General features: G+C 38.9%; 1 protein-coding gene across 1 annotated transcript in view; it reads right to left on the bottom strand.

Moving 5' to 3' along the window:
* CUL4B (cullin 4B) overlaps window positions 1–15,219 on the bottom strand; it is a 29,955-nt gene extending 14,736 nt beyond the window's left edge. Inside the window, exons 1-6 of the mRNA XM_052663049.1 lie at window positions 15,177–15,219; window positions 13,874–14,419; window positions 11,657–11,772; window positions 2,314–2,417; window positions 1,604–1,673; window positions 770–843 (exon numbers count right to left, since the gene is read on the bottom strand). Of these exons, the coding sequence (XP_052519009.1) occupies window positions 770–843; window positions 1,604–1,673; window positions 2,314–2,417; window positions 11,657–11,772; window positions 13,874–14,419; window positions 15,177–15,204 (938 nt within the window). The 5' untranslated portion in view covers window positions 15,205–15,219. The remainder of the gene's footprint in view (window positions 1–769; window positions 844–1,603; window positions 1,674–2,313; window positions 2,418–11,656; window positions 11,773–13,873; window positions 14,420–15,176) is intronic.
* Between the last annotated feature and the right edge of the window lie 9,179 nt (window positions 15,220–24,398).

The following is a 24,398-nucleotide window of genomic DNA, read 5'->3' as shown; positions in this document are numbered from 1 at the left end:
TAATTTAAAACGATACCACTTCTGGAGAAGCTTGCTTAACTTCTCGCCACATGTTAATTAGGGTTCCAGGCTTTGAAGCAACAACTGTAGAAGTATAAAATCCACATATTTAATTTTAAATAATATTATTAGATTAAAGCATACAGGAAACTCATTGTCTTTAATGAGAACTGAAGCTAAATTCCCATCTTCCTCCATAACTAAGTATTATTGATTTATTTCCTTTGGTGGATTTCTTCCTTGGTCAAATCAAGAGACAAAATTAGTTCAAAGCTATAAAATGGTCTTCACTGTACTTGTAATGAAGGCTTAATTGCTCATTTGTCATCTGCCTTCAGTACTCAAAAATCAGTGAACTCTGATAATTGCTGTAGGTAAATGCTAGGCACATGGTGCGGGCAAGAGCTCATTATACTCTTCTATTTTTGTGTATACATGGAATTTTCCCTAATAATGTTAAAAGATAATGAGTGAACTCTTGATCAGCAACAAAATGATGCATATTCAGACAGTCCAGAGCAAACTTCAATCCTTTTGGCTAACAAAAAAACTTCTTCATAAATTTTTGTATACTCAGGGAATGTTAGCTATGAATATTAGCAGAGAAGACATAAATAAGAAGGTAAAACTGCTATAAATACAAGTCTAGAAGCTAAATGTGAGTTTTTAGGAGAATATTCCCTGTATTACTCTCTTCTATTAGTGTAATTAAGATTTGACTATGATTTGTTAACATATCTTTTCATAATTTTTTTTCTTGCATCCTTACCAAATGGATGGTAGCATTGAATTCTGAAGAACATAAGTCCTATCCAGAAACAAAAAGATGCTCCTGATCATGATCTGTCAATGAAAAAAAGAATCAAACAATTTTTTATATGTTGTGAAGCTGATATATTTTATAAAAGAAGACTGCACGGTTTACTTGTATATATACTAGACTACTAGGATCAAACATACAGATTTTTTTTTTTCAAACATACAGATTAACACATCTGAGAATATGCCCATACCATTTTTAATTAAACTATTAATAAATCTTAACTCTTGCTGTAGTTTCTAGGAAAAAAAAGACACTTAAAATGGTCTATGACCTCTTTGCAACTTGAAAATTAACTAAAAATCAAAACAGAATCAAGGGGCATATAATTTTTCCTCAGCAACAGTTCTCAGGGTGAAACTCTTAAAATTGTACACGTGGGATTTCGGGTGTGTGGGATGGATTTTAAGATTTTTAACTTGCAGAATATAAGGTTTAATATAATACCAGATTGGGGAAAAGGAAAGGTTGTGATGTGAATAAGCTAAAGTGCAGGACCAGTAGGCACTTTGCTAGGTAACCAAATAACAGGTGGGATAGCCATTAAGACTGACAAAATGTAACACTTATTTATAGTGCTACAAAAATAAAAATGATTCTAAGGTATAAGTCATTCTAAAATACTGGTTTACCCATAACTTGCCATTTTAAAGTAGAAAACTCAACCAAAATTAGTTTTAAGTCCCCCTATTGCAAAACTTTTAAAACTAATATTCTTGTATTTGAAGAAACTTATTTTAACTACAATATTTAACTGAAATGTAATACTTTTTGCCATCTTACCATCTGCCTACAATGGTTCTGCCAACATCTATCAATCTTCTTCAGAAAAAGAACACTATCCAAAGAGTCTGTGAGATACACGTTAAGGATATTTTAAAAATGCTTAGGACAAGTAATACATGCAATGTTTAAGAGCACATTTGTCTTAAATATGGAAAGCCCTACATATTAAATGAAACTAAATAGTACTTATAGAACAAAATGCTACTTCTTAAAACGGTAAAAACATGTTAGAGTCCACTAAGAAAGAAAAAAACCTTTAAAAAACAAGTCTTAGGGACTCCCCCGGTGATCCAGTGGTTAAGACTGTGCTTTCACTCCAGGGGCCATGAGTTTGATCAACCTAGGTTGGGAACTAAGAACCCACATGCCACAAGGTCAAAACAAAACAACAAAAAGCAAGTCTTAGATGTAATTGAGCATTGTGTTTTCAGTTCATTATTTCCTGATTATCTTTCCTCAAATGGAAATTTGTGAGGACAGTAAGAGTAAAGACATTAAGAAATTTTATTTACGTTAGTGGTACAATGTAGATTTGGACCCTAATTAGAAGTAAAAAGTGAAATTTTACTTCGTTTCCCTAGAGGCAAGATGAACAAAACCCAACAAATCTACAAAACATAGGCATTCCATTTTAAGCTGGTTTAAAAAGTGAGGGACAGAGGGAGGAAAAGATGAAAATACAAGGTTTTTTGTTTTTAAAAGGATATTCTCTGAACTGATGAATCTGTGCTTTGATGTGATCTTCACAAATCTGTCTCAGCTGTTTGTACAAGTTTGCAGAAATCTTGTAAGAACAGAGATTTTCCACAGCCTGCAAAATTAAACACATACTTTCTTAAGGAGTGAATGTATCTCTGTATATATATTTCTTGATTATTTACATCTAATTCCTATTATTTGTTATTTCTACCATGTTAACTTATTAAAAAGGATGTCATCCATTTAAAACACAAGGTAAAACAACCAAGTATCAATGCAATTAGTGAACTTTTTTCATAACCAGTGTAGTATAACACCCCTCCCCAAATCTGTTTATTCTGGCAGTACAGTTTAAGTATGGGGGGGAATCAAGCCAAATTCTCCACTTGTAAAGACACTGAATTTATAACAACTGCTACATATAAATTCTGTCTTATTCATAAAAATGTTAATTGTTTTTCTAAGCAGAATTCCATTTTGAGTTTGAAAAATAATTTTACCAACTGTTTATTAGATAGTTTGGGGAGAAGGGAAAGGCTACCTACTCCAGTATTCTGGCCTAGAGAATTCCATGAACTGTATAGTCCATGGGGTTGCAAGGAGTTGGACACAACTGAGTGACTTTCACTTTCACTGGGCAGTCCAACTACCACTGACTTTAAATTTATTTATACTTTCTTTGGTTTTCCTGAACAGAGCAATCCAGAATTTGTTGCAAGCAGTGTTATAAGAATGAAATAATTATACAAGGATTTATCTCCAACACTGCAGCTTAAGAATATTTAAATAAAGACGTTTTAAATTTTGCACAATGGAATAAATATTAATTACTAAAGAAATACTGAATTTTTATTTCTTCTAATTGTTGGATTGGTCTCTTATAGTCAAATCCCAAAAGGACAAAACTGAGATTTCACTGAGTTTCTTCTTAGGTGTATCAAGACTTTCAAATTTAATACAACAGGCATGGTAGAACTCTGAAATAATCTACAATTCCAACTAGTAATGACTTAAGTATAACACCAGGATTTCTTTCTCACCACAACAGAAGGCAAAAATTCCATTAAAATTGACTCTAAGGGACCATCCAAGTCCTGTTGGTTGCATTGGAATTTTATAAATATGTAGTTGGAAGTCATATTCCCAGCATGCAGGTCCAGCAAATAAACTCATAAATGAAAAGAAAGCTTAAATGAAACCACTTATACTAAAGGAGGAAAGGTGCTACACCTTACCAGCAAATAGCAGACCACTTAGATCCAGCAGCTAACGAGGAATAAGGAAGCTAAGTTCCTGCTGGCCACCACTTACGATGGGGCCTTGGGTCAGGCCACAAATGTCTAAGAGTGCTTTTATTTCATGTGCCTGACTGGTTCACAATGATCCCCTATGGACTCTCTTCCTCCTTTAGTAGTCTTCTCATTGTATCTTGGTGTTCCTTTTGAATGATTGATTTTCTCAGCATTTCTTGTTTCCCTGCTTAAATTGTCTTTGTAGTGCATTTTCTTCACATTTCCCACTTCAAGTACTTTTCCAAGTCCTACTTCTACCATTCCCTTCTGCTGTGATACTTTCTTCCATACGTTAGTTCTCATCCCACCTGTTTATCTTCTCATACAGGATACCACATTCCCTTACTACTCAGCTAGGTTCCACTTCTTCCAATAAACTTTCCTTAACTGTCTCAGCTACCAATGACTCGTATGGCACTACCAACAATCATACCATACTGACCTGTCACTGAATCAACACTGTATCTTTTAATGTGTATATCCTGGCCTCCAACTCTCCTTAATGACAGAAAGAGACCAGACCATGGGCTCATGTACCTGTATGTTCTTTAATACTTCTGGGGCTTTAAACCAGGTGAATATAATAAATATTCAAAAAACTAATGTACTTATAACTAGCAATGTGTCCTACACACAGAAGAGGCTTACAGCATAAAGTGAAAACTGGTCAGAAAATATGTAATTACAACACACTATTAGATGCTATGATGGGGATAAACATAGAGGTGAGGTCTCTAACTCAATCTTTATGGCAGGGAAAAGTCAGGAAAGGCTTGCTGAGCAGCAGTAAAGAGGTGGAGTTCCAAAGACCCAGAGGGATGTGGATAAAGAGCTTATGGGAATAGTGAGAAAAAGAGAATTGGGCCCAGGTGGAGCAATGGTAGAGAATCCACCTGCCAATGCAGGAGATTCAAGAGATGCAGGTTCGATCCCTGAGTTGGGAAGATGCCCTGGAGTAGGAAATGGCAACTTGCTCCAGTACTCCTGCCTGAAGAACTCAATGGACACAGGAGCCTGGCAGGCTACAGTCCATGAAAAATGAAAGTGAAAGTGAAGTCGCTCAATCATGTCCGACTGTGACCCTGTGGACTGTAGCCCACCAGGCTTCTCCGTCCATGGGATTCTCCAGGCAAGAATACTGGAGTGGGTTACCATTTGGACACAACTGAGCAACCAAGTGCGTGTGCACGCACATTATATGCATATGGCTTCACGTGTGCTTAGTTAGAAAGCGGTTTAAGATTGTTGTTGTTCATTCACCAAGTCGTGTCCAATTCTTGGCAACCCCATGGACTGCAGCACACCAGGCTTCCCTGTCCCTCACCATCTCCTGGAGTTTGCCCAAGTTCACGTCCATTGCATTGGTGAAGCCATTCAACCATCTCATCCTCTGTCACCAGGCTTAAGTTATTAGAAGCAATAAAAGAAGGAAAGGCCAAGGCAGGAGGATCTAAGGTGAGTTTTGAAGGTCAAGATGGAACAGAACCCCTTACCAGTCTCTAATTTAGCCTTGACTGCTTAACATATAGACCAGATCCAGTAATTTTTCATCTTTAAGAACTTTTCCATCAAGCTCTTCAGGTACTGTTATGGAGAAACTGCCTAACAGGTATAAAAAAATACAAAGGACTGCATGGTGTGGTGCTGAATAGTGGTCTACTATCATTTATGTATATATAAAAAAGAAAATTGAGAAAACCTCCACACATCTGTTTTTGCACACATGAAACATTTCTGGAATGATACCCCTAATAACATTTGTTTGCTGGGGCAGGGAGGTTGGAGTGGAAGTGAAACTTTTCACTACGTGCTCTCTCATAGTTTTTGGGTTTTGAGCCAGATGAATGTATAAAATATTCAAAAAATTTAAGTATTTGCCTCCCCCAATAAAACACTATCTTTCCCACCATCATACTTTCTAGCATGGAATTCAAGGTTCAATATTACCATTATTTACTCTCATGTCGCTTTATAATCTTCCATACATCCCGTGATCTAAATACTCTGCTTTCCTCACTTTCAAGCAAGGTTTGTTTGGAACAATCATGTGTGCCTAAAACAGTGGCTTCCAAAAGTTTTTGACAAGCCACAGTAAGAAATATTTTATGTCACAATCCATTGCACATAAAATAAATTTATGTAAACAAAACAATATCTTCATGAACCTGCATTTACCATTACTATATGTGACCTACTTTGCTATTTTCTATTTTACTTCTTTAAAAAAAATGCTGGTCATGAACTACTAACTTCATGAGCCTACTAGAATATAGACCTCAGCAGCAAGGACTAACTGATCTCTGTATGTCCATGGCGTTTGTCTAGCTTTGCACATAGTAAACAGTCACTGACTCAAGAAGAATGGGGTGTTTACTAAGAACTCTATCCTGTTAGGTGCTGGGGTAGAAATATGAATAAGAGTTAAATCACCACTTAGGAGTTTGAGGTAAACTCTATTTTATTCCAGATCTTTGCAAAGGAATTTTAGAAATGTATTATTTTACACTTCACTAAACACTCTGGAAATCCTTGGAAGTTTGATCTAGTATAATTATTACTAATATAACCTCATTACACAGGTAACTATTTATATTAAACAATCTAGATAGTTCTATAGGACTCTTAAATAAAACTATCTTTTTATTTAAGCTCCCAATCACTACTGGTTAAATACGCTGCCTTAAATCCTTTTTGTAGGTGTCAGCTACAAAATAAGAACATTTTAATAAGGTTTTAACTTTTATTGTTCCAAATCCCAGCCTCTTCCCTTCAGGATGCATCAGAAACATGTTTATCTGAAGAAAAACAAACAAAACTCCAAAGAAAATATAAATGTGTAGCAAATGAAATACAAAACTATAGTTCCTGAAATTTGATGCTTTATGGAATACAAGATTTAAGAAACAGCAAAGGCACATAAGCTCCCATTTAGGACAAAGAGTGGGAAATGAGGTTAAGACGACTAGAAATAATAAAGTGAAGATTAAAACAAGGATAAAAAATACAAAGAATGCAAAAATTAATGGTAAGGGAGGAAATCTAGAAAATTTTCTGATTCAGCAACAAGAGACACTTAAGAAAGATTCAATTCCCTCCAGGGTGCTGAACTCTGGTTGCTGATCTAATGAACTGGGGCTTATTTTTCAAACCATATGCTTAAATAGAGAAAGAAAACACACATCACAAAACTTTTCAACTGATATAGCAATAAAACTCAAATTATGTCTTTTTACGTTTAGTAAAAATGGCTAAAATAAAATGATCAAAATGTATCAACAACTGAGAACTGCAAGAAGGAAGGAAGCCAAATAATAAAACCTAAATTATTTTTCTTTTTACATCCAGTAAAAACAGCTTAAATAAGACAAATTATCAAGGACTAAGAATTTGTAGTGGGATAAATAGCAGGGATAGTATTAACAATTCAGTAAAAACGGGAGTAATAGTAATGTGACAGAGTAAGCTTAAAAATATCAAGTTAAACTTAACAGAATACAATAGCTAGTGATCAACACAGAATAATCACCTCTGCTAAGAATCTACCTAGTCTCCCATATCCAATGACTGCTTAAGAAACCCATTTTACAATGGGAAATAAACTATACTTGGATAGATGCACTATTTCTTTCTAGTACTGTGGCCATCCACTGATTAATAAATCACTAACTGATTCATTTACAATCACTAATTGGCTCATTATTTTTAATATTTATTTCACAAGAAGCAAACAAGAGTTTCCATTATTAATGAATTATTTTCATCAGATCTCAAGTAGGAACTAAACTTATTTTCAAAGATAAGAATTAGACATTTATATTAAGAATAAATGTAACACTTTCATATAGAAATAACCAGCCAGCTCCAAAAACGGCAGCTGATTTAAAAACACTACACAGGGGCTGCCCTGGTGGCTCAGTGGTAAAGAATTTGCCCGTCAATGCAGGAGACACAGCTTCCATCCCTGATTCAGGAATATTCCACATGCCATGGAGCAACTAAGCCCATGCACCACAACTATTGAGCCTGTCCTCCACAAGAGAAGCCACCTTAATGAGAAGCCTGAGCATTGCAACTAGAGAGAAGCCCCTGCTCGCTCCAACTAGAGAAACACCGGCACAGCAATGAAGACCCAGCACAGCCAAAAATAAATTTTAAAAAATTATCAAAAAAACCCAAACAACAGTACACAGCTACTCACACAAGGCTGAGAACATGAGGAAAATAATCCTATTACTTAAAATATTACTTAGTAAAAAAAGTCACACACTAAAACCAAGATTCCAACTATTAAGACACCACATGTAAAAACAAGACACATTCTTGAGAAGTGCAGAGGGACACTGTTCCTAGACAGTTCTTTTCTTTTTCTACTATTTTTTCAGTTTGGCTAATGATGTTTTCTGACACACCTTTGGAATGTAATCTATTTACCAGCCAGCTGTTCTGGCCTAGTGTGGATTTAGAATTTAAAAATGTGTGGCTTTAGAGCTGTATAATAAAATGTAATCTCAAAATAAAGGTATCTTTTTTTTTAAAGACTCAAATACTATTTATTACCATTATCATCATCGATGACACAGACATATAGCAGGCTGTGTAGTTAAGTACTTTTTCGCAGTATTTATTTACAACCATGCCATACAGGTAGTGTTAGTCTCCCTGTTTTGCAAATGAGAAAACCAAGGCTTAGAGAAGAAACTGACCCAAAGTTATTATGAGTTGCAGATCTCTAATCTAAGGCAGGCTGATCAATTCAAAAGTCAGTGCATTTAACCATACTCCTATCAATCAAAAATAAAGAAGCAGAGACTTCCCTGGTGGTCCAGTGGCTAAGACTTCGTGTTTCCAATACAGAGGGAAATTCCCTGGTCAGGGAATTATACCTTATATGCCGCAGCCAAGAGTTCGCATGCCACAATGAAGAATAAATAAATATTAAAAAATAAACAAGCAAACAAAAATATTCAAACCAAAACAACACGAACCACTGTCTCACTCTTACAGAAATTCAAGGTTGTGGAGGAAAGATAAGTCTCACTTTGAATCACTTTTAAAAGATGACATTTACTTATTGCAAATACACTCAGTCTTTCCTAGAAATTAAAAACTTAAGAGGAAGTATATGCAATCTACACTAGGGAAGACTTCCATGCTTATGCTTTAAAGCAAAATGGTTTTTCATTCATAGAAAAAAGTTCTGCACAGACATATGCCAAATAAGTATTTACATCAAGGATAGAGAGAGAGGTGGGGAACGAGGAGTTTGGAGAACTTTTGTTTGGTATGTTACATATTTCTATATTGTTTCAATTTTAGGAGAGTACTTTTAAATTACATTTCAACCACTCAAAAATCAAACAAGCACCTGAAATCCAGATAGCATGAAACAGTTTAACTTTTTTATCCTCTTTTTTGAACTTGAACATCTTAGTATAATCTTTTCTGAAAACAATCCAAAGTAGCATTTACAAAGTTAAGGTAGAAAACAACAAAAGAGCTAGAAACAAATGCTTTTAAACTGATTATAGCAGAAGTAGTAAAGTATTATTAAAAATGCTAACAGTGAAAAGTTATAACTGATTTTAGGCTAAAGAAATGCAACTGAACAACACCAGATAGAAGTTCCGAAGTATAAGAAAGGAAAAACACACAAAAAATGTGAGCTATGAGCTCCTGAAACATAAAGAGATTTAACAGAAACAATTTATCAGGAAAAGGGACTTCCTTGGCAGTCCAGGGGTTAAGACTCCGTGCTTCCACTGTAGGGGGTGCGGGTTTTATCCCTAGTCAGGGAACTAAGATTCCACAAACCACACTGCATGGCCAAAAAAAAAAAAAAAATTATCAGGAAAAATAGTTTTTAACCCACAAGCTCTGGAAAAATACTCAAAGTAAAGTAAATAGAGTTCATTAACAACTACAATCATCACAACGCTAAAAACAAGCATTGTGTATTAAGGCACTTATATAGAACCTAGAAAAATGGTAGTGGATGAAACCTAGTAGAGAATGGACTTGTGGACACAGCAGGGGAAGGCGAGGGATGAACTGAGAAAGTAGCACCGACATATGTACACTATCACGTGTAAAACAGACAGATAGTGGGAAGCTGCTACAGAACACGGGGAGCCCTGTCTGGCCCTCTGTGATGACCCAAGGGGGTGGCATGAGGGGAGGGGAGGGACACTCAAGAGGGAGAGAATATATATATATATGGATATATAATTATGACTGATTTGTGTTGTACAGCAGAAACCAACATGACCCTGTAAAGCAATTTTCCACCAATTAAAAAATAAAATTTAGAAACTAAATGTTATAAACATGAAATATGTAACACATTACTGAAATTAAAGCTGTATGCCAGCATATCCAAAGAAACACCATATACATGCATGTATGAACAAAAATTACCTTCTCTGATGACAGAGTTTTTTCCCCCTAAAGTAAGAGTATTTATTTGCTTCAAACACTGCACTACAGAGGCATGTGGAGTGCGTGCACTGGACTAAAAATTTGGGCATCTCAGTTTAAGTCCCCTGCTCTGCCAATATGCTCTCCAGTGCATAGAGTCCCTTTGAGATTTCATTTCCTCATAGAGTGGGGATAATAACTACTGTCTTATCTAGTTCACAAAGTGTTTCTATAATGCTTAAACGAGAGAACCCTACTTTGTAGGCTATCATAGACACTATATGAAGAAAAGACACTGGACCACATAACCGCTTCAAGTCTAACTGCAATTCTACATTTATTATTGTACAACTCAGGATCCACATGTGTAATGTACCAACACAGCCAAATGAGGTGGGCTTATCCTTAGTAATACCTTAGTACTACTATTATTACCTGACACTTGTGTGTACCACACAGCATTATCACTATGCAGCGCGCACCATTCTGAGTTTGGCATGTACTGATATATTTTATTTAAATATAAACAGAAATTGGTGATCTCAATTGACACACTGTAAGTAAAAAAATCATACTGTGGCTTATGAAATAACTAGTGATAACATCAACTTATATTTCTATCATAGTGCTTCATGGTATTTTTCACAAACATCTTATTTGAGTCCTATGGGCAACTTGGTGAAATAGATACAAGCAGTTCTTCCCCCTGTTTACAGAGGAGGAAACAGAAGCTGAGAGAGGTTTAATACCTTGCCCAAGATCGCAGGCTAATACAGCCAAAACTAGATCCCTTTGTCTTTTGACTCCTGATCCACTATTTGTCCATCACCATACTACTTCTTCAACTAAAATGAATAGATGAAAACTACAAATTTTGATAAACTGGATCAACATAATTTCTTACAAGATACTCATCAATACAAAAACTCAAGCCACTGGACTGTGCAGCACTTTTTAAAAATATCAAACTGTTGACACCAGAATGGAAAGTAACTTCTTGAATTGGTTGTGGCAAAAATACAGTAGGGCAAAGTATCTTGGTAACAGAAGTCTAAATCAGTAACTGTATTTTTAAGTTAAACATTTCAAGGACAGATCCATTTGTTAAGCAAAAGAAACAAGTCTGAACCTCAGACCAAGTTGATGAACAACCTGCTGGTCATTTTGGGGGCTAAGGTGTGTCTTGTAGGCCAAGAGATAAGACATACAGAAAAAGAGAAATAAATGACAAAAGCATGCTAACAGGAAAGAGGTAGAATAAAGTATACAGCATTTCTTGAGGCCTTTCCTATAGGTAACATCACTTAGCAAGAAGTATCACAACAGAAAATGTCACCAGAAATTATCTTTGGGATCCAAGCTATAGGTTTCTATTACAGATAAAACTTACTATACCAAGGTACTCCTAACTGTAAATCCTAATTAGAAGGGTCCAAGATAAGCCCAATTTATACCAATCAGACTGTAGCCATAGTTGATGTCAGAATATACGGTCTGTTTATAAAACAGTGTATGCATTAATCAAGAAATTGGAACAAGAAGCGAACCAAAAATCTACATAAGCACCCATTTCGGAAAGTAAACTCCCTATGCACTGCGCCTCAATTTACGCTAACCAAATCTGGTTATCCACATCCAGACATACCTGATAGAGTTCTTCTAGATTGTACTTAATTGAAGTACTATTCTGGATAGCTTCCACTGCTTCTTTCAGCTTCTGCCATGTTTCATCTGTGTAGTTTTCTGGTAATTTAGGCTTATCTAGATGATATATAAAAGGTTGATAATCAGAATAACATGCAAGATATACTAACAAAAGGATCTATAAACTACTAGTATTATTGCTCTCCAAGTGTAAATTGTGATGTTTATAATTATCATACCTAATTATTAAAGTAACCATTATATTTAGGCTTAGTAATAAAATTTCAAATGCCAGAACACTGTGTAAGTCATTTTATCTCACCTATTAAAACTGAAGGTGAGAGTTTTTTCTATTGTCTGAATTGTTTCAAAAGATAAAAATCTGAAAATGACAGATAAAACTAATCCTGATCCTATTCCATCATGTGTAAAACCTAAGTCAACATGAATTTTGTACCTGAGATTTAAAATACTGAGTGCCTGTTATGTACAAAGTACATTATAAACATCTTAATCTTCCTAAAAATGTCCTGCTGCTGCTGCTGCTGCTGCTAAGTCGCTTCAGTCGTGTCCGACTCTGTGCGACCCCATAGACCTAAGGATGGTATTATTATCCTTATTTTGCAACTAAGGAAAACTGAGGCTGGAAGACTCATTTACTAAAGTTTGCCCAAGGTCACCACAGATGGTCAATGGCAAAACTGGGATTCTAATTCAGGTCTATTTGACTCCCATATTTATGTACCATCTACAGAAATGGAGAGAAACATCTTAATTCATGTTTTAATTTAAACTACATTTATGAGCAGAATGAAATATAAGAAAATCAAAATATCCTGGTAACTCCAGAACCTATGTAGCACATTCAGAATGAACAGGAACATCTTAATCCAGGCTTTAATTTAAACTTCCTTGACCAGCAATTGTTTCTAGATACCTTAATAATGTGTTGCAGTTTAGGAGGGGGAGAAACAAAAACTCAAACAAAATCTCTGAGACCAGTATACAAATACAATTAGGGTCATAGCTCATCTCTTTAAAAATCCTTGGCTGTTAAATTGATATATTTAAAGTAAAACAGTGAACAAGCTAGTCAATTACAATTCCTATTTACTTCAGAAAGGTCTACTATTAAATCAGCAAGATTACAACACTTGAGAGCCTGGAGGTGGGAGTGGGAGTGATAGGAAAAAGAAAAGGTTAAAAAATCAACATCCCTTTGCTTGAGACAAAATAGAGCATATTTCTGATTTCTACGCTAATGGTGAAAATACAAGCACAGGGAATCTAATTTTCTCAATACTAATATTTAGTCGCAAGGCACTGATCTGGTCAATATTACTTTAGTTCATTCATTTGACTTCTCCACTTAATAAACATTGTAGCATTAGTTGCCAGTTAGGGTGTTGAAAAAGTCAGGCAGAGAAACCGAAACACATTCCATAGATTAAAAAGTAATTCAGCTCAATTACATTATGCAAAATTGCTGATTTTATATTTGCATCAATGCATTCACAATACTCTCAATCACATACCTCAAAAACTTGAACAAATTCTCCTAAAAGCTGCAGGTCAGTACTTTAAAACCCATTTCAGTGATTAAAAAAAATAGATGAGTTACTACTTCTGTGTATACACAGTATTTTTCACTTCCAAACCCTACCTTTGGAAAGAAATGCAGAGATCATAAATACTTTTCTCCAACTACTGCTTCCATGAGTTTCAAGAATGTAGTATTCAACATTATAAATCTAACCAAAAGTCTTCTTGGAACATCAAAAGATCACTATTGCTACCTGAATTTCTAGGGACTAGATAATATGGCCTACTGAAGCATAAAAATAAAAATCCCAGCAGTGCCAAGATTCACTATGCACCTGAAATAAATAAACATTTTTAGAGTACAAATTTCTCACCTGTAAAATCCGGATCAATCATACCGACTGTCAATGTTATGAAGACTAACAGATCAGATAAAACAGGCTGAGCAGACCTCAAAATACTGCACAGAAATACCTGGTGTACGCTTCAGCAGAAGGATACTAACCACCCCCGGAAAATAAACCCTCCACCCAAAAAGGACCTCCCTCCTCCTCATTGATTATGCATAAAACATTAGGCCACCTCTATACTGTTTAACATATTAGCATAAATAGAGCACGTGACCACTCAAGTGTCAAATCCTGAGTACGTGATCATGGATTTTGGCCCTGGTTACCTTTAAAGTTCTTGATCACTAACTTCTTAGCAGAGCCAGGCTTGCTGTTAGCAAAGCTAGAGACGGTGGTGGAAGATTTGGCCAGGCCGTTTGCGTGATGCACCGAAGCCACAGTAGAGATTAATATACTCTTATTTTTAAGTTGCTGCTGCTGAGATGTTGCAGCAGTTGGTGAAGATGAGGACGAGGACGAGGATTCCTCAGCCATCTTCGCATCAAACCCTACAAACTCCAGGTTTTCTTCAAAACGCAGCTTCTTCTGTATCGGTACGTGGCTGGGAGCAGTCACTGGGACCCCCAGGCACGAGAAGGACGAGGTTGAAGGGGATGCCGAATCCCTGGGTTGTAAAGGAGGAGTGGAAGAGGAGGAAGAGGTGGAATCAAAGTCTTCTCTCTCGTTACTACTGTTACTGCCGCTACTGCTGCTGCTGCTGTTTAACTTTCTCTTCTTGGCAGAGGTGGGCGGAGTGGTGCTGGTATTACCATCAGTGGCTGATCTGACCTCTTGAGCAGCAGCAGCAGCTGAGGGATTGGGGGAAGAAAAACCTGTTGGAAACATGAAAATAGCGGGGTCAACAGGCAGACGAGCATCAAAAACCTACGTTTATATGCCTGCGTGCGTGTAGGAGAGAAGGTGGCAATGCTAGAGGGGGAAGGGAATAAAGAGAGGAGAAACACAGAGGACGAGAAGGAAAGTGAAGGGGGGGCTCCACCCGGGGAATGGGAGGGTTTGGGAAGGAGGATAGGCTGACACCAGGAGTGAGCAGAACAAGGGGGGAGAGCGAATGAGGAGGCAAACAGGTAAACGGCCGTGCCGTCCCCCTCCCCTGCTTTTCAGTCTCTCTCCCCCCTTTCTGCAGGAGCGACTCAGTAAGTCTGTGAAGCTGCAGCTCCTCCTCCTTTTCTCCCTCTCTCTGGGAGGGGAGATGCAGTGCTTGGGGGGAGGGGGGAGGGGGAGAGAACCGGAGCTTGTTATTGTCAATAGCACAGGAGGCTAAAGATGGCGCCACTTCCGGTCACGCGGCGCCGAGGGAGGAGCGGCGTCAGTCCGCGAAAGGGGGGAGCGGGTGGAGAGCAACACTGCAGGCGCCCGGGGGGCGGGGGAGCTGGAGTGGGGGGAGGCGGTGGGAAAGGGGCCGCTGAGGCGCCGGAGACGCTCGCGCTTCTGCCCTCGCACTCGCTCTCCCTACCCCTCCCTCTCCAGTTCCCCTTCCTAGGCAACACTCTCCTCCCCCGGCCCACCGATCACTCCCACCCTCTCCTAAAAGGTCCCGCGGGAAGCTTCGCACCGCAACGCCCTTACCGGAAGTGACTGGGCAGACACTTTTCATAGCGCCCAGATCCCGAAGCCCCCAGGTCTGCAGGACTTGGGGGGGGGGGAGGGAGAAGGGGGGGCAGAGAAGGGGAAAGGAAGGAGGGGGCGGGCCTTCGAGACACCTTCGGAGCTCCGGATTGGAGCTTCCAGAATGCGAGGCGGGCAGGGAGGGGTGGTGGCGGGAGCAGGAGCGGGAAGGAGTCTGCAGGGGAGGGAAGGTGGTGACGGTGAGGGGCGGGGTGAGCTAGCTGGGAAAATAAGAGGGAGGGAGGGAGTAAAAGTAAAGGAACGGAGAATAGAAACTTTGAAAGAGATAAAGGAATAAGGAGGGGTTGCAAGGCGAGAGGAGTACCTCGAAATGGAGGAAAACATAGTCATGCCATTATGCCTGATGCTAGGGAGGATGTCAAGATGTTAAGATAGGACAGGAAAAGGAAAAGAGCTTAGATACAAAGAAGATAAATGAGTGTTTCATTCAGTTGAGCTATACATTGTTTCTCTTTCATGTCAAGGACAGTGCTGACTCAATACTGAGTTTTCATACTTTTCTCAGTAACATACATGCAAATCCTGTTACCTTCCTACCCTACCGGAAGCATTCTCTAAGATGGCTGGCTAGAGTTAAAAGGGTGCATTTTAAGGCCAAGAAACAGGAAGGTAACTAACACGTCCCTCTAGCACAATTCCTAGGGCCAATCCCAGCTCCAACTCCCATCAGCCGTTAACCCGGTCGGTAATTTACAGACTAAACAAAGCCACTTCTTTTTACGAAATCCTGGTTCATGTTATTTCTCCAGACATTTTAAGAGAGCAATATCGGTAAAAGTCAATGTTTTCTACCAATATAGTGCACAAGCCCAAATTTTAAAACATTAATCCTGAAAACAAACCTTTAAATTTGGTTATATTAACAACAATAAGCCACGTAAATCCCTTGTTCGGAGTTTTTCTTTAACCCGAGGGTATTGGGGAAGGGGAGGTAGGAGAACCTGGCAAACAAAACTAAATTTCCCAACCTGTTGCTCTTCCTAACCACAGAAACATTCAAGGAGCATGTACCGAAACACTTCGTATGCCAGACACAATACCAGGTCCTGTCACTGAGAAGCAGTGGGAGAAGAGTTTCAAAATTAAGTTTCCATAACAGTACTATAACCAACGTACAAAGTTCCGTGGGAACAGGTGAAAGACATTTGAGAGAAGTCTAGAATAGTTTGAGCTTCACAGAGGAATTGAAGTTTATGTTGGGTCTCAAAGAGGGAGCTGCCAAAAAGACGAGGGGAGAGGACTGAAAGGCACCCTGGGCAGTGGAAACAGGGGCAAAGCAGGGAGCTGTGAAACGACCTGGCCTCTTTATGGAAATAAGAAAAATGCAGTGAGGCTGGAAAATAGTATGTCTGGTTGGAAGTAAGAAAGATGAGGCTCAAGGATGCCTGGCAGGTGAAGTAAAAAATTTTGGAGTCTACCCTGCAGGCCCAAGTAGACAGTATGGAGACCAAACTGGGCTTTTAAAAGCAGGGTAGTAATGGGATTGTGAGGGAATAAAAGCAGTTTGTATTGTATAGTTTGAGACAGACAAATCAGAATCCTAAGAATAAGTCAGTTTCTAATTTTGTTTACACAGTTCCACTTTTTATTGTCTTAAAAAGTCCTTCATTAAAAAGCAAATCCTCCTAGAAAAGGTACCACCTTGGGCCACTATCCAGCTGTGTGCGGTTTGATGACAACAGGCTGAAAGCAAGGCTCTAATGGAACTTAGGGCCCAGGGCCACAGAGAAGAGAGATAAGAGGCCTCAAAGGGGAAAGACTGGGCTCCTATTTGTTTTGAATGTGCTCTGTTGTTCTTCCTGCCCAATATGAGACACGTAAGCTCTTAAGGCCAGGGAAGGTGTCCCAAAATATTAAACCCTCCCTTATTGAGTCTCACATTTCACATGGTGCTGAACAACTATAAATACAGAGTAAATACTTATTGAGTTGAATATTTCATTGAATGAGAATAAAATAACACCATGTCTTCATCAGGGAAGATTAACTGGGCAATTTTCAGGACTAAATGATAAAGGTCATTCTCATTTATGTAGTTATATTCCTTAGAAGGTTATATAGATGGGCCAACTGATAATAGCTCAAAAGTGGTACCGTTTCTAGGAGGATTTGCAGTTTAACCAGGGACCTTTCAAGACCAAAAAAAAAAAAAAAAAAGTAGGCCATGTTCCAATTCAGGTAATTATATTCCTTAGAAGGATGTATGGAAGTGCTAGCTATTTAAAAAATTACAAATCTTAGTGCCATACAAAGATAAACTTTTATGCTAACATACAGGATAGCCGAGTCCTGTTAATATTCAACTATGTGGTTGTAATAATAGCTCCCAATCTGACGTGGTTATCTAAGCCCTTCAGTCTTCCGTGTTACATGTTAGCTCTGAAAGCACAGATACTTGGCTCTTGAGCTCTAGGCTCACTTTGAATGACCCCGTAGCTAACCTACTAGTTAAGTTTTCCGAGAAATATCCTTAAGTGAGATTTAGAGGAAAATATTTTTTCTTTTTGATTAATAAAAATCTTCCTTTTGACATTTTACAACCTTAATTTTGTCCAGGTCGATTCTTACATATTTAGCACATCTTAGTATGGATATGTAATTTATGTAATTTAAAAAATTTAACATTTACATTTTGTGGCACAAACCAACTTAGATATTACTGTGTAATGTATGACGACTAGAACTTTGTGTCTTTTTGGAACTTTGGACCAATTTAAAAGGAAGAAAAACCCACGTTGCTTTGTAAAATATCTTTGATGTCAAGAATCAACTAATTGGGGCTAACCAAAACATACAATCATGTGTGCATGTTCAGTCATGTCCAACTCTTTGTGACTCCAATGGACTGTAGCCCACCAGGCTCCTCTGTCCATGGGACTTCCCAAGCAAGAATACTGGAGTGGGTTGCCATTTCCTCCTCCAGGGGATCTTCCCGACCCAGGGCTCAAACCCTTGTCTCCTGTGTCGCCTGCATTGGCAGGTGGATTCTTTACCTCTAGCGCCACCTGGGTGTCTACCGAAATGTTTGTCAACAAATATTAAAGACATTCTCAACAGTAAAATACGTTTTTCATGGTTAACTCAATGAAACCACAATAATAAAGTTGTGCAATGTAGACACCATACATTTATGGCATTATCAGATTAAACCCAATTGGGCACTGTACACATATTCTGTACACAGAATCTTTCAACTTGTGAGTTCAACTCATACCTTAGAAACATTAATTAAACTTAATACCGCCAGATGAAGTATAATTATTACCGGCCTTCTTTTAATCAAGTAAATAAATAAATCTGTAGCTATTTATAAAGGTAAATATATGCATAAAGGAAGAGATACAAATAAAGAAAGAACTATCTAATGTCCATCCCTCTTTTTCTGTAGGCATCTCTCTAAAAAGGCAGAGTGTAAGCAGTTTTCCTTTTTTGATCACAGGGATTCCCCAGGGTGCTTGGTTTGGGTTCTTCTCTAGACATCTCTGAGGAGGGGCTTGTCAGTGAATAGTCACTCTTTGAAGCCTTGTTATTCATGGGTGGGATTTTCCTTAAAAACAGCAGACAGTGCTTGCTCAGAAACATGTTTCTGCAGCAAGCCTTGTTTAAGAATGTGTCCAGAAAAGACAACTTCTGGGGAAAAGGTGGTGCGTGTTCTTTATCCATTTTTCTGAAGGACGATCTTTGAAGGAGAGAAATACAGATGCGTCAAACCAAGCAATGGTGACATAGTAAAAATTTTATCATAATAAGGGCTTTGTTATGCTATCAGCAACAAGGGACTGCTGGGGGATGACTGAGGAGGCCAAAGCTTAAGCAATGATGCTCCAACTATACACTGTGTATTCACCCTTTGCCCATCCTGGAATTGCTTTATAAAGCAAGGAACTTAATTACAAATGCTGAATCTATGATGTTCAGTAAAATGTAAATAAATGACACATCTCATTTTTAAAAACAAGATCGTTTCTATGTTATATCATTTCTAAAGTTATCAACTGAAGATTTACTGACTTGGGTATAGCAACCATTAGAGTATTTATCCCCTTGTTTCAGAAATTTTATGCACTGTCCTACCTGTGAACCATCTGGAAAGTAGATTTAAGGACTAACAGGGCCAGGCAGTTTCCCCTGGGGGTTTGGGAGTGGGGGACAAATCAGTCACAGACTACTTCCTTTGGTGCTACCAGGTACTTGCTTATTATGGAGTTGAGTCTTTCTACCTCCATCCTACTTTAAGGTTTAATCTTCCAATGGCATTCAGCTTTTCCTTCTCTCAAAAGCAGGGCCAATTTAGGTTTAAATCAGAGGTTCCCCCAAAACACCTATGCCCAGGTCTGAACCTAGTCCTTAGGAAGCATCACTATGAACAAAGTTAGTGGAGTTGATGGAACTCCAGCTGAGCTATTGAAAATCCTAAAAGATGATGCTGTGAAAGTGCTGTACTCAATATGCCAGCAAATTTGGAAAACTCAGCAGTGGCCACAGGACTGGAAAAGGTCAGTTTTCATTCAAATCCCCAAGAAAGGCAATGCCAAAGAATGTTCAAACTACTGCACAATTACATTTATCTCACATGCTAGCAAAGCAATGCTCAAAATTCTCCAAGCCAGGCTTCAACAGTGTGTGAACCAAGAACTTCCAGATGTTCAAGCTGGATTTAGAAAAGGCAGAGGAACCAGAAATCAATTGCCAACATCCATTGGATCATTGAAAAAGCAAGAGAATTCCAGAAAAACATCTGCTTTATTGACCATGTTAAAGCTTTTGACTGTGTGGGTCACAATAAACTGTGGAAAATTCTTAAAAGAGATGGGCATACCAGACCACCTGACCTGCCTCCTGAGAAATCTGTATGAGGTCAAGAAGCAACAGTTAGAACTGGACATGGAACAACAGACTGGTTTCAAATTAGGAAAGGAGTACATCGAGGCTGTATATTGTCACCTTGCTTATTTAAATTATATGCAGTGTACATCATGCGAAATACCAGGCTGGATGAAGCACAAGCTGGAATCAAGACTGCCAGGAGAAATATCAATAACCTCAGATATGCAGATGACACCACCCTTATGGTAGAAAACAAAGAGGGACTAAAGGGCCTCTTGATGAAAGTGAAAGAGGAGAGTGAAACAGCTGGCTTAAAATTCAACATTCAAAAAACAAAGATCATGGCATCCGATCCCATCACTTCATGGCAAATAGATGGGGTAAAAATGGAAACAGTGACATACTTTATTTTCTTGGGCTCCAAAATCAATGCAGATGGTGACTGCAGCCATGAAATGAAAAGAATCTTGCTCCTTGGAAGAAAAGCTATGACCAACCTAGACAGCATATTAAAAAGCAGAGACATTCCTTTGCCGACAAAGGTCCGTCTAGTCAAAGCTATGATTTTTCCAGTAGTCATGTGGTGGCTCAGCTGGTAAAGAATCTGCCTGCAATGCAAGAGACCTGGGTTCGATCCCTGGGTTGGGAAGATCCCCTGGAGAAAGGAAAGGCTACCCAGTCCAGTATTCTGGCCTGGAGAATTCCATGGACTGTGTAGTCCATGGGGTTGCAAAGAGTCAGACACAACTGAGTGACTTTCACTTTCACTTTTCATGTTTGGATGTGAGAGTTGGACCATAAAGAAAGCTGAGTGGGTAAGAATTGATGCTTTTGAACTGTGGTGTTGGAGAAGACTCTTCAGAGTCCCTTGGACTGCAAGGAGATCCAACCAGTCAATCCTAAAGGAAATCAATCCTGAAATTTCATTGGAAGGACCGATGTTGAAGCTGAAGCTCCAATACTTTGGCCACCTGATGCGAAGAGCTGACTCATTTGAAAAGACCCTGATGCTGGGAAAGACTGAAGGCAGGAGGAGAAGGGGACCACAGACAATGAGATGGTTGGTTGGCTTTGCTGACTCGATGGACATGAGTTTGAGCAAGTTCTGGGAATTGGTGATGGACAGGGAGAACTGGTGTGCTGCAATCCATGGGGTCGCAAAGAGTCAGACACAACGGAGCAACTGGACTGACTAAACCTAGTCCAATGGAATGAAATCTCAATTATCAGTATTTTTAAGAAGTTCTCTGGGTGATTCTAAATAACTCCAGGATTGAGACCACAGCAGTAGGTGAAATAAGTACCACAGTGATCTGAATGAGGCTGATAACCCTTTGTATTTCTTTTAATGCCTGAAATTTCACAACTATTGATTTATTCTTTTTGATAAAAATAGTCCATCTCTAGGAATCCTTCTTTCAAATGCAAATTAACCAGAGAGACTTAGTTCCTGACCCTTTTAGGTGAATGCTTCTTAGAAACAAAGGATAATACAAAAGTCTTCAGTGCTTGGAAGTAAACAGAACTTTATCCAGGCCCTGCAGTGTGGGTAGGAGGAAAAGTTACCATCAAGGGAGGAAAGATTTCTGAGAGTACATTTTGCTGACCTCACAGTATTGCCTGGGGCCAACCCTGCTTTGAAAGGACTGCATTTTTAGCTTCAAGTCAAATTTAACAGCTTATCTCAGCTGCCAAAGTCATGTTAAAAGAAAATTCATCTTTTTAAAAAAAGCAAAACAAAGAGCAGACATTGGGAATGTGGGTTTGGAGCTATCCATAAATGCCCAACTTCTGAATTATCACTCACCATATGGATGTTTCTATTGCCAAATGATCTGTTTTCCCTGATTCTATTAAATGTCCTTTATTCCCACAGATAGCATCATCTCTCTTGCCAATTCATTTGGTCATTCAACAAAAATGTATTGAGCAAACTACTCTGGGCAAGGCATGGTGCTAGATGTCAGAAGGGAATACAGAACTAATACAAAATTCCATTTGCAGTTGATTTTACAGTTTTCCAAAGCACTTTCACACACAATCTTATTTTATCCTCATAACCACACTGTGAGATAGGTCAAGTGCCATCCGAATTTTACAGATGAGAAACAGGCTTGTGGAAGGAGGTTAAAATGACTGGCCAAAGTCACAAACATTTGAATACTGACATTTAAGTCTCTCAGTCATGTGTGACTCTTTGTGACCCCATAGACTACAGCCTGCCAGGTTCCTCTGTCCATGGAATTCTCCAGGCAAGAATACTGGAGTGGGAGCCATTCTCTTCTCCAGCGGATCTTCTCAACCCAGGGATCCAACCCAGGTCTCCCATACTGCAGGTGGATTCTTTACCATCTGAACCACCAGGGAAGCCCAAAAAAGCACAGACTTAACCAAATCCAGCTTTTCTCTAACTCCAAATACAGTACTTCCCATAGTTTATAATTTAGTAAGGAGATATGCCATAAAATTGTTTCAAGTATAGACAAGTTAGGAAAAAAATGTCCAGAGCCCCACTCACTAGGAGAAAAAAATGAGGAATAATGAAACAATGCCTTTATTGAGGTGAGCCAAATCCAAAAGGAGAACAAGCTTCTTGGATTTAGTGCAGGCTATCATCAAGTACACAGGACACAGCAGCAAGCAGTGCACATTCAAGGAGAGAGTGGCAATTTGGCTACAGAAAGTCAGCCCATCCCCTGGCTGGACCCTCAGCCAGTGGTGATCTTCACTGGAGGTTGAATCCAGCTCCTTCTCCTAGTCAAATCCAGGCAAACACTGAACAAACCTTGTCTCAGGACCAGTTATGATCCAGTCACTGAGTATACAAAGACAACCCTTGGCCTCAAACAGTTCTCAAATGCCCTAGTGGGTGAGGAAGATGATTATAGGACAGTGTGGATAAAGGCTGGTAATAGGAACACAGTCCCTGACAATTACACAGTGGAAGTGACAAAGACTCAGGGGATTAGATCTGATAGAGTGCCTGAAGAAATATGGACGGAGGTTTGTGACACTGTACAGGAGGCGGTGATCAAAACCATCCCCAAGAAAAAGAAATGCAAAAAGGCAAAATGGTTGTCTGAGGAGACCTTACAAATAGCTGAGAAAAGAAGAGAAGCAAAAGGCAAAGGATAAAAGGAAAGATATAGCCATCTGGATGCAGAGTTCCAAAGAATAGCAAGGAGAGATAAGAAAGCCTTCCTAAGTGATCAATGCAAAGAAATAGAGAGAAACAATAGAATGGGAAAGACTAGAGATCTCTTCAAGAAAATTAGAGATACCAAGGGAACATTTCACACAAAGATGGGCACAATAAAGGACAGAAATGATATGGACCTAACAGAAGTAGAAGATATTAAGAAGAGGTGGCAAGAATACACAGAAGAACTGTACAATAAAGATCTTCATGACCCAGATAACCATGATGGTGTGATCCCTCACCTAGAGCCAGACATCCTGGAATGTGAAGTCAAGTGGATCTTAGGGAAGCATCACTAGGAACAAAGCTAGTGGAGGTGATGGAATTCCAGCTGAGCTGCTGCTGCTAAGTCGCTTCAGTCGTGTCCAACTCTGTGCGACCCCAGAGACAGCAGCCCACCAGGCTCCCCTGTCCCTGGGATTCTCCAGGCAAGAACACTGGAGTGGGTTGTCATTTCCTTCTCCAATGCATGAAAGTGAAAAGTGAAATGAGCAAAAGATGATGTTGTTAAAGTGCTGTACTCAATATGCGAGCAAAATTAGGAAAACTCAGCAGTGGCCACAAGACTGGAAAACGTCAGTTTTCATTTCAATCCCAAAGAAAGGCAATGTCAAAGAATGTTCAGACTACTGCACAACTGCATTCATCGAACACTCTAGCAGGGTAATGCTCAGAATTCTCCAATCTAGGCTTCAGCAGTACATGAACCAAGAACTTCCAGATGTTCAAGCTGGTTTTAGAAAAAGCAGAAGAACCAGAGATCAAATTGCCAACATCCACTGGATCAGAGAAAAAGCAAGAGAATTCCAGAAAAATATCTATTTCTCCTTTATTGACTATGTTAAAGCCTTTGGTTGCATGGATCACAATAAACTGTGGAAAATTCTTAAAGAGATGGGGAATACCAGACCACATGACCTGCCTTCTGAGAAATCTGTATGAGGTCAAGAAGCAACAGTTAGAACTGGGCATGGAACAACGGACTGGTTCCAAATTAGGAAAGGAGTACATCAAGGCTGTATATTATCACCTTGCTTATTTAACTTGTATGCAGAGTACATCATGAGAAATACTGGGCTGGATGAAGCACAAACTGGAATCAAGACTGCCAGGAGAAATATCAATAACCTCAGATA

This window comes from Budorcas taxicolor, chromosome X (assembly GCF_023091745.1).
Source record: "Budorcas taxicolor isolate Tak-1 chromosome X, Takin1.1, whole genome shotgun sequence".
NCBI classification, from domain to species: Eukaryota; Metazoa; Chordata; class Mammalia; order Artiodactyla; family Bovidae; genus Budorcas; species Budorcas taxicolor.
The sequence above is the reverse complement of the archived record's forward strand: the minus strand, read 5'-3'. Positions and strand labels throughout refer to the sequence as shown.